This window comes from Triticum aestivum, chromosome 3D, assembly GCF_018294505.1.
Source record: "Triticum aestivum cultivar Chinese Spring chromosome 3D, IWGSC CS RefSeq v2.1, whole genome shotgun sequence".
In the NCBI taxonomy this organism is placed as follows: Eukaryota; Viridiplantae; Streptophyta; class Magnoliopsida; order Poales; family Poaceae; genus Triticum; species Triticum aestivum.
In genome coordinates this window covers 576,559,986-576,573,518 of record NC_057802.1, presented here as the reverse complement: position 1 = coordinate 576,573,518, position 13,533 = coordinate 576,559,986, and the positions used below count along the sequence as shown (strand labels likewise).

Here is a 13,533-nt window from a genome sequence, read left to right as displayed (position 1 = left end):
TAGCATGCACACTCTGCACGCGACGATGAGCAAACATAAAGGAAGATCAACATACATGTGGATAGAGTACATAGCACACAGATTTATCTCAAATATAATGACACATAGACATAGCTGTGTCTATCCAATAGCAGGTTCAAATGTAGTGGAAGCATCACAACTTTGGTTCAGAGAAATAAAGGACAGCTGCAGCGACAATGACCCACAAACTTAACAGACTAGTTCAAGACTCACATCGATGGCACGGACAATAGCTTATAGCTATGATTTATTCTTAAATAATAAAGATGGTGCTAAATAGGGCAGTCTTCTGATAGAGATCAGAAATGCAGCCTTCCTCCATGTCACGCCGACAAGACTTCATACTTCATCACACAGTGACGGTGATCACCCCTGTTCTCAAGTCTTACTCTTCATCCCCCTGAAGTAACAACATCGAATCAAACATTAGCAAAAGGAACACAATACAAGGCATTCCTTTTGTTTATAAGAGAGAAGAAGAAGAGGAGCTGGCGCGATTGGGTACAAACCTTAAGTTCTTTTCCTCGATGAGCTTGTGGATGCCTCGGCCTCCTGCCGCGGCGCGTTCCGGTTCCGGGCCAGCACAGGCTCCTCCCGGACCGGATTCACTGGAGTTTCAATTGATTGCTATTCAAAGTCTTCTTCATACTCCTCGTCAGACACGTCCTCGTAAGCATTCACCTCAACCTGGTAGCGAAGGATCCCTCCTATCCCACCAAAGCCCCTGCAGAACTGAGATCCTTCCTGCGACTTGTTTGTGATGAACTCCAGTGTGCAACCAAACTGTCGATAGTTTTCGGCAAACCACTCCAGTAGCGAGGTATTCTCAACCACCTCCAGGTCTGCAGATGTTGCCTTATCCTTGAAGTTGCTCTGATCTGCCTCCTGTGCCTTGTTGAAGTGCTTCACAGAAGTTTCTCCAGTGGCAGAATTCTTCAGGACATACCGGTTGATGTCAAGATTTTCCCACACAATCAGTGTCTCCACAGCACCCATTTCAAGGGCAGCCATGGTGTCATCCACACCAAAAACATACTTTCCAGTGTCTTGGCTTATCTCCTCAAAGTACTTCCCGATGAGCTTCTTTTCTTGGATGAACTTGACATTGGAAAGGACTTCAGCAGATATCTCAATGGCCTGGTTGAAGCCATTCTCTCCGCCATAAGACACATCAACCACCTTGAGTATCTTGGTTGCCAAGCGCTGATCAAACATGTCAGACTGACTCAGTTCAGTCTTGAAGTCAGCAGAACCAGCTAGAATGAGCCCAGAAACATTTGGCTGACTGGTGGCAGGGTTGATGAAGAATTGTGTAGCAAGCTCAGCTGTCTTGCGCACATAGTTGTGGCGTTTCTCCATGCGCAGGCGGGCAAAGCGAAGTGCTGACTGCCCTCCTCGTCCATGCTTCTTTGGGAGATCAACAGAGAACTTGTGAAGAACCTCTCTAGTGTTGCCACTCAGTGTTCCAAAAAGTGTTCCGTTACCATCCATGACAATGAAGCCAAACTTATCATCAGACTCAAGCAGCTCATTCAATGCCTCAGTGTGGAACTTGTTGTCACAGAGATACAGGGAAGCATTAATTGGCCTGAATGGCTCAAAGTCAAAGGTGACTTTCTTCTCTTTGCCCTCATCAGTCACGATGGTTCCAGTATAAAGCACCAACCCATTGGGGGGAACTCGATTGTACAGCTTCAACCTTTGCTGAGCAGAGGTAATAGCAGCCAAGACAGACTGCCTGTTGACCCTGCTCTTGATGTTTGAGGCAGTTCCATATTCATCACCCAACATCTTGGTTACTCTTGAGACCTGATCACGAGGTGGCATGATCAGCGATATCATGCTTGTCCCATTTCCACGGGCAGCATCAAGCCCTTTAATCAGCTTCTTAACTTTCCAGATCTCAATGTTCTTGTCGTTATCATGCCCGTCCGCCATCTTGGTTGTGTTCCCACCTCTGCCTTCACCTACAAGATAGAACATCCAGAGTAGGTATAAAAAATGCTAATAGGAGCAGTTGAGAGAGCTGAATAACATATTATTGCAGGAACAGAAGCAGGAATACATCAAGGCATCATATAAATGAGAAATGTAACTTTCAATCTTGCAGTCGTGACAAGTAAATAACACAAACAAATGATGAACAGGTTAATGGACATACAATGGCAGATAGGAATTGCTGCAAGTATTTATAATGATGTAGACGTACATAATCAAAGAGACGCATGGCAAAATTAATTAAAGAATAAAAAATCTTCAGGCCAAACAAAGATAATGGTTCCAATGGCACTGAATATGGGATCTTCTTCCATAGGACATAGCGCAGATATATCAGTGGCGAGGATATATACAAAAGAAACTGACAAACAACCACAACCTGAAATAATAATCATGTAGAAGACAGCAAGTACAATTGGATTTACGGCTGTACGCATGTATGTACAAATGCAGAACCAGTTAAACCATGTGGCATAGTTGAGGATCCTAGGGACCCAGCACTCAAGTGCAAAACAAAACTATCTAAATATACACCTTGAGATGGCTGATACTACCAGCTGCATAATAATTCGAAAAGGTATTTCAAACAATCTAAGATCTTCCATGTTCCCATTAGAAAATTATTAAATAATCTAATTACTCCCTGTGAAATGGACCTCAATCAAAGCGAAGCATTCATCTATCTATTCTACCAACAACAAGAAACAGGGGAGGGGATGCCTGCTCAACCAGTTAAAACAGTGTAGCAGAGTTGATGATCCTATTATCCTACAGACCGACCCAGCACTCAAATGCATAACTTATAGTAGTAACCACCAAATGCACACGACGTTCAGAGGGGCTGAGACCAGCAGCCGCACAACGAACACGCCCAAAGCTGAAAATTCAAACGTCGACAAATTTGCACAGACAAATCGTAGCTAATCCAATCCTCACCGCTAAATCGACCTCGACCAATTCCCCAAACAAAAAAAAACAAAAACAAAAAAAACCGGCGGCGGATCGGCCCGGGCGCGGTCAGATCGAGCACTCCCGGGGCCGGCCAACGGCGGCACGAGCGCGACGATGGCACGCACGGACGGACGGGCGTAATCGAGCCGGCGCGGACCAGGGAACTCGCCGGCGGCGGCTCGCGAAGGAATAAATACGTACGCACATACGGTTGATCGAGAGAGGGAGGCGGGCGTGGTTGGTTACCTTGGTCGGCGGCCGGCGGCAGGAGGGGAGGGGGGCGGCGCTAGGGTTTGGCTCGGAAGAATCTGTGTGCGGTGCGGCGGTGGCGGCTCCGGTAGGAGGAAAAATCGGGGGGCGGGCGGCTTTTATGTGCCGCTCCGGGGAGGAGAGGAGAACCCGACCTCGGATGGCCCAACTGAACGCAACCCGGACGGACTCTGCAGCCCGGGGCAGGTGGGCCGCACGATCGGGATCGGACGGAAGCCGGGTCTGGGCGCTTCTGGAGGAATATTGGGTGATTTTGTGTGGACGCGTGCGTCCGACGCAGGCTCTGCTTTGCTTGACCCACGACCACGAGGAAAGGACGCTTCTCTTTTGTTTTGGACGTGGTTGGAAACTGGAACACGCCGTGCCTGCCAAGTTGCCTAGGAGCACGCCGTTGATTTTCCACCGCTCCTAACTGGTATGATTGCAAAAAAAAAAAGGGGGAAACAGTTTCTTTTTTTCGGATAATAATGGCAAATGTGTTTCTTCTTCGGAGAAACCTCCCAACTATTCGTGATCCGAAAACAATACAAAGGACACCAAAAGTAACAAAAAAGTGCAGCTAGGTTCATGGACTTCCTAGCGAGGACTACAACCACTGGAGCAAGACGAAGGTGCACGGTCATCGTCGCCCCTCTCTAGCTGAAACATAGTAAGCCTTGTCGCGGTAGACAGGTGGGGAGCCGTCATGGTAAGGCCCCACGTGGCTGGGCGCACCGCAGCAGCAACCGTCGCCGACGACGAAGTGAAGCATAGATCGAAAGGATCAAAGTTGTAGACAAGCGAGCAAAGATGAGGAAAGACTAGATCCAAACAGATCCGTCGAATACCAACACAGGCCAAAATCCCGCGAGATTCGACGGGGGCACACGCCCACCAGCGACGCTAGATGCACCATCGAGACGGGGATTGGACGTGGGCGACATTATTCCTGTTAGGGGACATCGCTGCTGCCGCCACACAACCCAAACCAAGACGCTGAACCAACCAAGAACGAGAGTTGTATACCTCCCACCGACGAGGGGTCGGGGGGTCCTTCGCACCTTCATGGCCCAAAGGCCATCTGAGGCGGGGAGGACCGGTGGTGGCGTCGACGGGGGGAGGGAAACCCTAGGCGCCTGGTAGTCACTTGTTGGAAAGAGGTAAACGCTGGTTGGATGTTCCCAAAGGCCATCAGAGGCAGGGAGGACCGGTGGTGGCGTCGACGGGTGGAGGGAAACCCTAGGCGCCTGGTGGTCACTTGTTGGAAAGAGGTAAATGTTGGTTGGATGTTCCCAAAGGCCATCAGAGGCAGGGAGGACCGGTGGTGGCGTCGACGGGGGGAGGGAAACCCTAGGAGCCTGGTAGTCGCTTGTTGGAAAGAGGTAAACGTTGGTTGGATGGTCGTCTATTCACACACAGCGGCGAGGTGGACTGACGGTGGCGTCGATGGGAGGAGGGAAAGCCCTAGTCTCTTGGTAATCGCTTCTTGGGAGGAGGTAAATGCTGGTCGGATGGTCGCCTATTCAAACCAAGACATAATTGAAACAAGTTTCTGACATGGTAGCATTCCTAGGTAGGAGTTTACGATACTTATGTCGAATCACAAGCTTTTCATTCGTCATTTTGAACCATGTGCCGTCAGAATAAACCTGACAGTACGTACGGGGGTATCGATGGAGGAGCCATGAACATGCAATGGGAATAGATGGGAACAAACACGAGAAATTTACCCAGATTTGGATTCCCTCGCTAAGGGATAAAACCCTACTCATGTTGTGAGATTATGCTCTTGTGTGTGAGATTGCAAAATTACCAACCCTCAGTACGATGCACCGGCCATGCCTTATATAGCACAGGACATAGCTAGGAAAACACCAACGGCTGATTAATTTAATGCTATCGGTAACTGTCTATTGAATGACGACCGTTATTACTGCTAATTATTGCATGGGTAACGTCTAAGGGGTCCCGGTTAAGGTGTCTGGGCTAAGGGGTCTCCCATGATCGGGGCAGGGGATGCACGATTGGGATCGGGTGGTGGGGGTGGGTGTGCAGGCTAGGTCAGCGCGTTTCTTTTGGAATGTAGTTGGCACTTTCTTTATTATTGCTTTCAGAGGAGGAATATTCATTGATTTTGTTTGACGCGTTTATCCGACGCGAGGAAGGGCAGCCACTTACTCTGTCTAGCCCGTGATGAAGATGCTTCTCTTTTGTTTTTTCCTCTTGGATGGAAATTGGAACAAGGGAACAAATTCTGTTCTCCTGGCGCTGCACTTGCCACGTTTTCAAGGAGCACATCATTGGTTTTCCGTAGGTCCTCCTATCATGAAGAAGAAACCCTAGCTGCCAAAAAAAATCTAAGGTGACAGCGCTCACTCTGGCATCCTGAGTGAAGGGGATGGGATCATCTTTTCTCGTCCTTTGGGTAGTAGATTGCGGGTCAAGGCGACGGCGCTTCGAGGGTGATGTCGGTGTCATATCGAATAAAAAGTCCTCCGGCTTTAATCTTGCCTCTATGATGCTTCGTGAGGCGTTGTTGAGGAACTCTGGAGTTTTTGTACATTGTTTCGTCAAGGATAATAGGTTGGTTATTTGTGTCATCTATTGATGTGGTTCCATGTGCATCGGTGGTGACAACTTCGTCTTCTTCAACAACCTCTTCCCTCGAGCCTTCAGGAACAAAGTCGTCGATTTGGCATGGCGATACTAGTGTGGATGCCTATCTAGATATGCTTGGTTGATTGTCAATCTCTATCATACGCAATGGTCTACTAATATGGTGATTCAACAGGATTTGTTTCTCTATTGGTCTTTTTCTTTTCTCTACAGTTCCTTGCAAGTACCTCCGTGGGTGGGTTTCTAGATGTTGCCCATTATTGACGTGGGCCACAGTGGTGCAATGACGAAAATTTAGTCTTGGCTTTGACAATAACTTGGAGGCATGTACTTGTAATCATAGCTCCCCTCACCCCCCCCCCCCCATGTTTTTACCTTAGTTTTTGTGTATGTGGGTTTAATTACTCTATCCAACTAGAGAATACCCAACGCGTTGCTGCAGAAATTGGTTGCGATATATTTGAGTGATTTGGTTGTATGAAACATGCATAATTGAATTGATAATGTATGAACTAAAACTAAATATTATATATTGATAATGTATGAATTGATAATGTATTGACATTCATTGTGTACTCCAAGTTTTTTTTATATATAAGTGGCATAATATAATGGGAAAAAAATCATGCATGTTTAGTGCACCTTTCATGTGGTGGCATGTGTGGTGAAATAAGATGTGTGCGTGGGTCAACTAATAATGAATTTTTTTCTCATGCATGTCATGGTGGGCCTTTGATAGAGTGGTATGTGTGCATGTTAAGATAATAGAGGTAGTGTGGATGAACTATTTAAGTATATAGAATATCAATTATCACCCACACACAAAAATCTAATATAAGTTCACATTTATTTATTTAGAGACATTAAAGCTGCACAACTTTGCAACCTTCTCAGGCCATTAGTATTTTCATCCGTCGGATAATCAGTTTGAGGCATTTTCGGCCAAAATCTATTTTGGTTTTTTTAGGGGTTCCAAAATCTATTTTGGTGTTAATCCTGCTTTAGCTCACTGTGCTTGCTGCAATCAGATAGGTTCATTGCTGGGCCGCTGGCCCGCTGCTCCGGGGACAATTTTGAGCGTCTGGTGATAAATTGGGCCTAATGGGCTTCTAGGAGTGTTCGCCCCTGCAACAAAAAAAATATATATACACCCCTACTCACAGGGGGCGCGAGTATGTCTCGCACCAAGGAGAAGAGTCAGCTCTCGCTGTAGGCGCCGGCCTAAAAGGGCCAGCACAGCTCGCTCGAGGCCACTGTCTTTTTTTTGGTTTGACCTTTTGTTGTCTTTTTTAGGTTTGTTTACGCTTCAAAAAATTCAAAACATATATATTACAAAATATAGTTTTCGTAATGTTTTGAATTTTTTAATCATGTATTTGAAAATTGTTAAATGTGTATAGAAAAAATGTTGACCATGTATATGAAAAATGTATACAAAAAATATACAATATAGGTTAAAAAAAGTTGATCATGTATTTACAATATGTAAATCAAGCATTTGAAAAAAATGTTTAAAAAATATTTGAAGAATGTCAATTAACATTCAAAAAATGTTGAAAGTGTATAGAAAAAATGTTGAACATGTATTAAAAAAAGATGAAATCTTTTGATCATGTATATGAAAATATTACAAGCATATAGAAAAATTCTGAACAAGTATTTCAAAAAATTTAGTCGAGCATTTGAAAATGTTAAATGTGTATAAAAAGTGTTGATCATGCATTAAAAAATGTTAATCTTGCATTTGGGAAATGTTGATAAAGCATTTGAAAAATGTTAAATGTTCATAGAATAAATGTTGACCATGTATTAGAATTAATTTTGTATTTGAAAAATGTTAATCATGCATTTGAAAAAAGTGTATGGTGTGTATAGAAAAATGTTCGACCATGTATTCAAAACATGTTAATAAAGCATTTAAAAAATCTAAAAAATCTGTATAGAAGAAATGTTAACTATGTATTAAAATAATGCTAATTTTGTATTGGAAAAATGTTAAATGTGTATTAGGGAAAACTTTTGTTGGCATATACAAAAAAAATTATAGAATGAAAAGCAAAAGAAATGTGGGAAACTAAAAAGTGAAACCCGAAAAAGGAAACAGAATAACCAAGAGAAAAAGAAAAAGAAAAAGAAAATCGAAGAAACAAATGAAAAAAGAATGAAAAGCAAAAAACATAGAAGAAAAAAAAAGAAACAACTAAAAAAACAAAAAAACAAAACAAGTGGAACTCAGGCTCATTTCGCCATCCTGTCCTATTACTTGATCAGAATCCTGACGCTACCTCGGTGGCTAGCACTGTTGCAATCTATCTAGGAGACCACTGTTCGAAACCCCCCGCGGCGCTCCTGTTTCACTATTCTCTTTTAAAAGTGTGCGCGAGTGGGCCGACCCGTTACTGTTGAAGATCGCAGCGAGAGTTGCTACGGTCTTGCTTAATGCCAGAAATAGTCTCCGCGCCACATAGAATTGTCCTTTCGTACCTTGCGTGCGGGCGTACGGAAGATGAGATCGCGCTGTCGTGTGGGGCCGATGGATTTGGTAGTTCTAGATGTTGGCGTCAAGTCGTTTATGGTAGTTCTAGATGTCGGCGTCAAGTCGTTGATGGCGCTGGTGCAGTGCACTTTTTTTTCCAGTGGCTTCTTCCTCGTTGCAGTGGCGCTCGTCGTTGTTGCAGAGCTCCTAGGGGTGTTGTGCATGTGGTGGTGTAGCGTTGTATCCGGCGTTGCATCGGCTATGAGATCTATTTTTTGTCAGGTGGCAACGACTTCACTTCAAGGGCCTTGGTCCTCCAGGGCCTAGGTACGATGACTTCCGGCTGGCACATCATACAAGGATTGGCCGGCTCAGACAGTGATGTCTACGGAGTGGCGGCAGCATCGCCCCATTGGCCCGCCCGTGAGGCTGGAGTTGGTCAGGCTGAGAAGGTAACCGATGTTGATCGTTGTCCGGCGATGGGTTAATTGGTAACTGCATTTAGTGGTCCGGGAAAATATCCAACGCTCTCTACATTTAGGAGCTCCCATGCTTTAATGTCTCAAAATTTAATTTTAAACATTTCAAAAATTCGGAAGAAAATAATTGATGTTCACAAGACATGTATCTACAACCCCTAAGAATTTCAGATCCAAAATTAAACATAAATTTAGAAACAAACAAAAAACGATATCTTGATGTGAACAGTATCGTTTTAGCTTTTGTCTTCTTGTGACACTATTCCTGCTGGATTTGTCTTTTTTGTTTCTCAATGTGTTTCTCGAGTTTGGATTTGAATTATTTAGAGGTTATTATGGACACATGTCTTGTGGATAAAAAAGAAATTACATTTTTTTGAAACATATGAAATCAACTTTTAAAAACATTGGAGTATGGGAGCATCGAAGTGTTGGGAGCACTGAATACTTAGTGGTCTGTTTTTTCTTTGCGGGGGGAATACTTAGTTGTCCTTGCGTAACATGTTGTTTCTTCTTGTATTCGATCATGTCTCGAGTCATACTTGCATAGATGTTAAGCTAGGCGTCACTTGCCACCTGGTCGATTGTGCCCTGGTCGTCCACGTTGGCCATGTAAAACATGTAGCTTAGTAATGGCATGATGATCCCAAAATTGAGCTAAGGCACATGGCGGATGCAAAGCCACGCACGAAGCTCTCGAATTCTGTTTCGATAAATGATTTTAGGGAGAAAAAAAAGTCAAATAAAACGCAAGGCCAAATAGACAGGACTATTGCTATGGCAGATGAACGCACAACAGACTTATTTCAAATATGATGACACACTGCATCTATCCAATAGCACATTCAAATATAGATGCTGCAGCTAAAAGTAACAATAGTAATGACCAAACACAAACATAACTCAAGTTCAAGTAGTCTCAAACAGAAGAGACACTTAATAGTAACATATAGGTATGATTATTGGTTCTTATCATGGACCCAATCACGCTGTGAAGACTTCACTTATGCACCAACGGCATTCTTCGTCACACTGAATATCTTATTAGTCAGGGGCAATGGTAGCGGTATATATATATAGGTCAAGTGGTCAACTGATAGCAATTGGTTTTGCCAGCTGAATGACCGTGAGCAGTTTCACGAAATTGTTAAAACAGCACAGTATTTGCAAAAACCGACAATCTAGGATCAGCAGACAATTCTAGGGAAATGTAATCTTGCAAAAAAAAAAAAACTACAGTAGCAAATAAATCAGCAAATTTTCAAACAAACAAATCCAAGGCCAAGTGAACAAAAATATTGCCATATCAGATCAACAGACGCACAATAGATTTTATTTTTCAAATAAATGTAGGATAAGCAGCGCACAAACTTAACACACAAATTCGAGCATCACACAAGAGACGCTTAATAGTAACTTATAACTATGATTCTTCTTGCTAAAAATGACAGTAGTAAATAGGATAATCTTCTGATGGAGATCAGAATTCCTCCCAATCACGCTGAGAGGACTTCACTTATGCAGCAGCAGCATGCTTCATATCACTGTTTCTTTAGTCTTCTCGTCTTGCTACAATAATAAGAAAATTGAATCGAACGTTCTGGTTCCAGTCTACGGCAGGCTCCTCCCGGACTGAATTCACTGGAGTTTCAGTAGATTGCTCCTCAAAGCCTTCATCATACTCCTCATCAGATGGGTCTTCGTAAGCGTTCAAGTCAACCCGGTAGCGGAGGATCCCTCCTATCCCACCATAGCCCATGCAGAACTGAGATCCTTGCTCTGTATTGTTCGTGATGAGCTCCAGCGCGCAACCAAACTGCCGATAGTTTTTGGCAAACCACTCCAGCAGCAAGGTGCTCTCAACCACCTCCAGCTCTGCAGATGTCGCCTTATCTTTGAAGTTGCTCTGATCTGCCTCCTGTGCCTCGTTGAAGTGCTTTACCACAGTTTCTCCGGTAGCAGAATTCTTCAAGATGTATCGGTTGATATCAAGATTTTCCCACACAATCAGTGTCTCAACTGCACCCATTTCAAGGGCAGACATGGTGTCATCCACACCAAAAACATACTTCCCAGTGTCTTGGCTTATCTCCTCAAAGTACTTCCCCATCAACCTTTTTTCTTGGATGAACTTGACATTGGAGAGGACTTCAGCAGATATCTCAATGGCCTGGTTGAAGCCATCCTCTCCACCATGAGAGACAGTGACAACCTTCAGTATCTTGGCTGCCAAGCGCTGATCAAACAGGTCAGATTGACTCAATTCAGTCTTGAGGTCAGCACAACCAGCTAGAATGAGACCAGAAACATTTGGCTGGCTAGTGGCAGGGTTAATGAAGAATCTAGTAGCAAGCTCAGCCGTCCTGCGCACATAGTTGTGCCGGGTCTCCATGCGTAGGCGGGAAAAGCGAAGTGCTGACTGCCCTCCTCGTCCATGTTTCTTTGGGAGATCAACAGAGAACTTGTGAAGAACCTCTCTGGTGTTGCCACTTAGGGTTCCAAAAAGCGTCCCATTACCGTCCATGACAATGAAGCCAAACTTATCATCGGACTCAAGCAGCTCATGCAGTGCCTCGGTGTGGAACTTGTTGTCACAGAGATACATGAACGCGTTAACTGGCCTGAATGGCTCAAAATCAATGCTGACCTTCTTTTCTTTCCCCTCATCGGTGACAATGGTGCCGGTGTAGAGCACCAATCCGTTGGTGGGAAGTCGATTGTACAGCTTCAACTTTTGCTGGGCAGAGGTAATAGCTGCCAAGACAGACTGCCTGTTGACTCTCCTCTTGATGTTTGAGGCAGTCCCATGTTCATCACCCAGCAGCTTGGTGACTCGACAGACCTGATCACGGGGTGGCACGATCAGCGATATCATGCTTGTCCCGTTTCCACGGGCAGCATCTAGTCACTTGATCAGCTTCTTGAATTTCCACATCTCGACGTTCTTGTCGTTATCCACATTGGTTGTGTTGTTACCACTGCCTTCACCTATAAAATAGAACATTCAGTATATGTATAAGAATGCTAATGAGAACGTCTAGACGGCTGTGTAACATGTTATTCCAGGAGCAGAAGTGGCAATAAATAATCAAAACGTCTTACAAATTTCATTCTTCCCAAGAATAAGGTATATGAACATTCAGTCATGAACTCATGATAGACAAAGAAAAAAAAAGTGGTGCTGACATATAATTGCAGGTAGTAACTGCTACATAATCAAAGGGAAACGTTGAAAAATTAGTAAGGATTTAAAAACTTGAGGCCAAAGACAAGAGTAAGAGAGGCACTGAACATAAAATCTTTTTCAGACAGAGCACAGATAGTGTTCGTAAGATCATTAGCTTATCAAAAATTTATATACAGTACCATACAAGATCAGAGACCAATAACCGAGTTGATGATTACAGGAGTATTAGTAGTAACCCCTAAATTCACATGTTCAGAGGGGTGGTAGTACTAGCTGCATAATGACTGCTCCCAAAATTCAGACACGACTACCTGAGTCGAGAAGATCTGGCAAAGAAATATTGCACGCCAAATCCATCACCTCAATGTCTCCCATGGAAATTCACTGCTGGATAAAGTCGTAACTGGTCTAATCCTCCCCGCGAAGAGATTAATTTCTTTCCAGAAAAAAAAAGAAAAAAAAGAACCAAGGGGCAGACGGAACGGGTGCCAGCGGCCCCCTCCAACGGCGGCGGATCCGCCATGATCGAACCTCTACCCTCTCCCCGAAAAGCCGATGGGATCAAACACGCCTCAAATCGACCAGCGACACGGACTAGATCGGAAGTGGAAACTAGTAATTCACGACAATAATGGAACTAGCTAGAAGGGAAGAGGAGAGCGCGACCGATGTTGTTACCTTGGCGAGAGCACTCGCCGCCGTGCGGCAGGAGGGAGCTAGGCTGCTTCGGCTTCATGGCGAGATAAAGCTCGGCGTCTTCTCGAATCCGACGGGAGAAACTCGGAGGGCGAAAAAGCTCGGACGGTAGTTCGATTCCGGCAGGTGAAAAGTCGGGAAGCTTTATATATACGGTACGGGACAGCTTGCTTGACCCGGCCGCAAGGACACTTCTTTCTATTTTCTCCTGGAAACGGGAAGAACTATTCCTTTGGTAGTACCGTGCTTGCCAAGTTGCCTGATACTTTGAATTATTTCCGAAAGTAAAGCAAACTCCAGCATTGCAAAGCACACCAAAGAAAACAAGAAATTGCATCCAGGTCCTTGACCGGGGTTGGGTTGCGATCGTCGTGTCCCTAGAAAGTGTCGATCCTCCGCACCTAGAAAGAGCTGATGGCGCGCTGCCAGCCTGCCACCGCCACCAATCCACTACCGAAGCCGGCCCGACTTTGTTGCTTGCGACCGGGAAATCACCAAGGCTATGATTCGGTGGGACCAACGCCCATGGAGGAGAAGTCGATGCCAGAGTGTGAAGGATCCGGCCGCCAACCACCTACCGATGGCACCACCCAAGACAACTAATATCGTCATATTCCTTGTTCATCCTCTCTACTGCTCGACGATGTTTATCATAGTAGTCGTTGTTGAAGCAGTGCTCGATCAGGAGAACAAGACGCCTAGGAGATTCATACGTGTATGTGTGTGCTATCTTTATAGAGGAAAAGCCCCATTGAAATACTAGCAACAATATAAGATGGGTAAACATAGATACTCATATTTTATAGACACTCCTCATATATAGAGGAATCAGTTTGGGATTAGGGTCGACCGCTTTAGTG

At 44.6% G+C, this 13,533-nt stretch overlaps 2 protein-coding genes across 2 annotated transcripts; both read right to left on the bottom strand.

Moving 5' to 3' along the window:
• Nucleotides 1-26: 26 nt before the first annotated feature.
• LOC123080605 (eukaryotic peptide chain release factor subunit 1-2) lies at nucleotides 27-3,371 on the bottom strand. The gene is made up of 3 exons (XM_044503544.1): nucleotides 3,217-3,371; nucleotides 531-1,988; nucleotides 27-421 (listed from the first exon to the last, which is right to left on the bottom strand). The coding sequence occupies exon 2, from the start codon at nucleotides 1,957-1,959 to the stop codon at nucleotides 649-651; it is 1,311 nt and encodes a 436-aa protein (XP_044359479.1). The 5' UTR covers nucleotides 1,960-1,988; nucleotides 3,217-3,371; the 3' UTR covers nucleotides 27-421; nucleotides 531-648.
• Nucleotides 3,372-10,081: 6,710 nt separating this feature from the next.
• On the bottom strand, nucleotides 10,082-12,893 carry LOC123075574 (eukaryotic peptide chain release factor subunit 1-2). Its single transcript, XM_044498145.1, has 2 exons — nucleotides 12,656-12,893; nucleotides 10,082-11,778 (listed from the first exon to the last, which is right to left on the bottom strand). The coding sequence occupies exon 2, from the start codon at nucleotides 11,663-11,665 to the stop codon at nucleotides 10,343-10,345; it is 1,323 nt and encodes a 440-aa protein (XP_044354080.1). The 5' UTR covers nucleotides 11,666-11,778; nucleotides 12,656-12,893; the 3' UTR covers nucleotides 10,082-10,342.
• Nucleotides 12,894-13,533: the final 640 nt, after the last annotated feature.

Bases quoted from the DNA above. Each gene is read 5' to 3' on its own strand.
- LOC123075574 (XM_044498145.1), bottom strand. From the start codon at position 11,665: ATGATATCGCTGATCGTGCCACCCCGTGATCAGGTCTGTCGAGTCACC.
- LOC123080605 (XM_044503544.1), bottom strand. From the start codon at position 1,959: ATGGCGGACGGGCATGATAACGACAAGAACATTGAGATCTGGAAAGTT.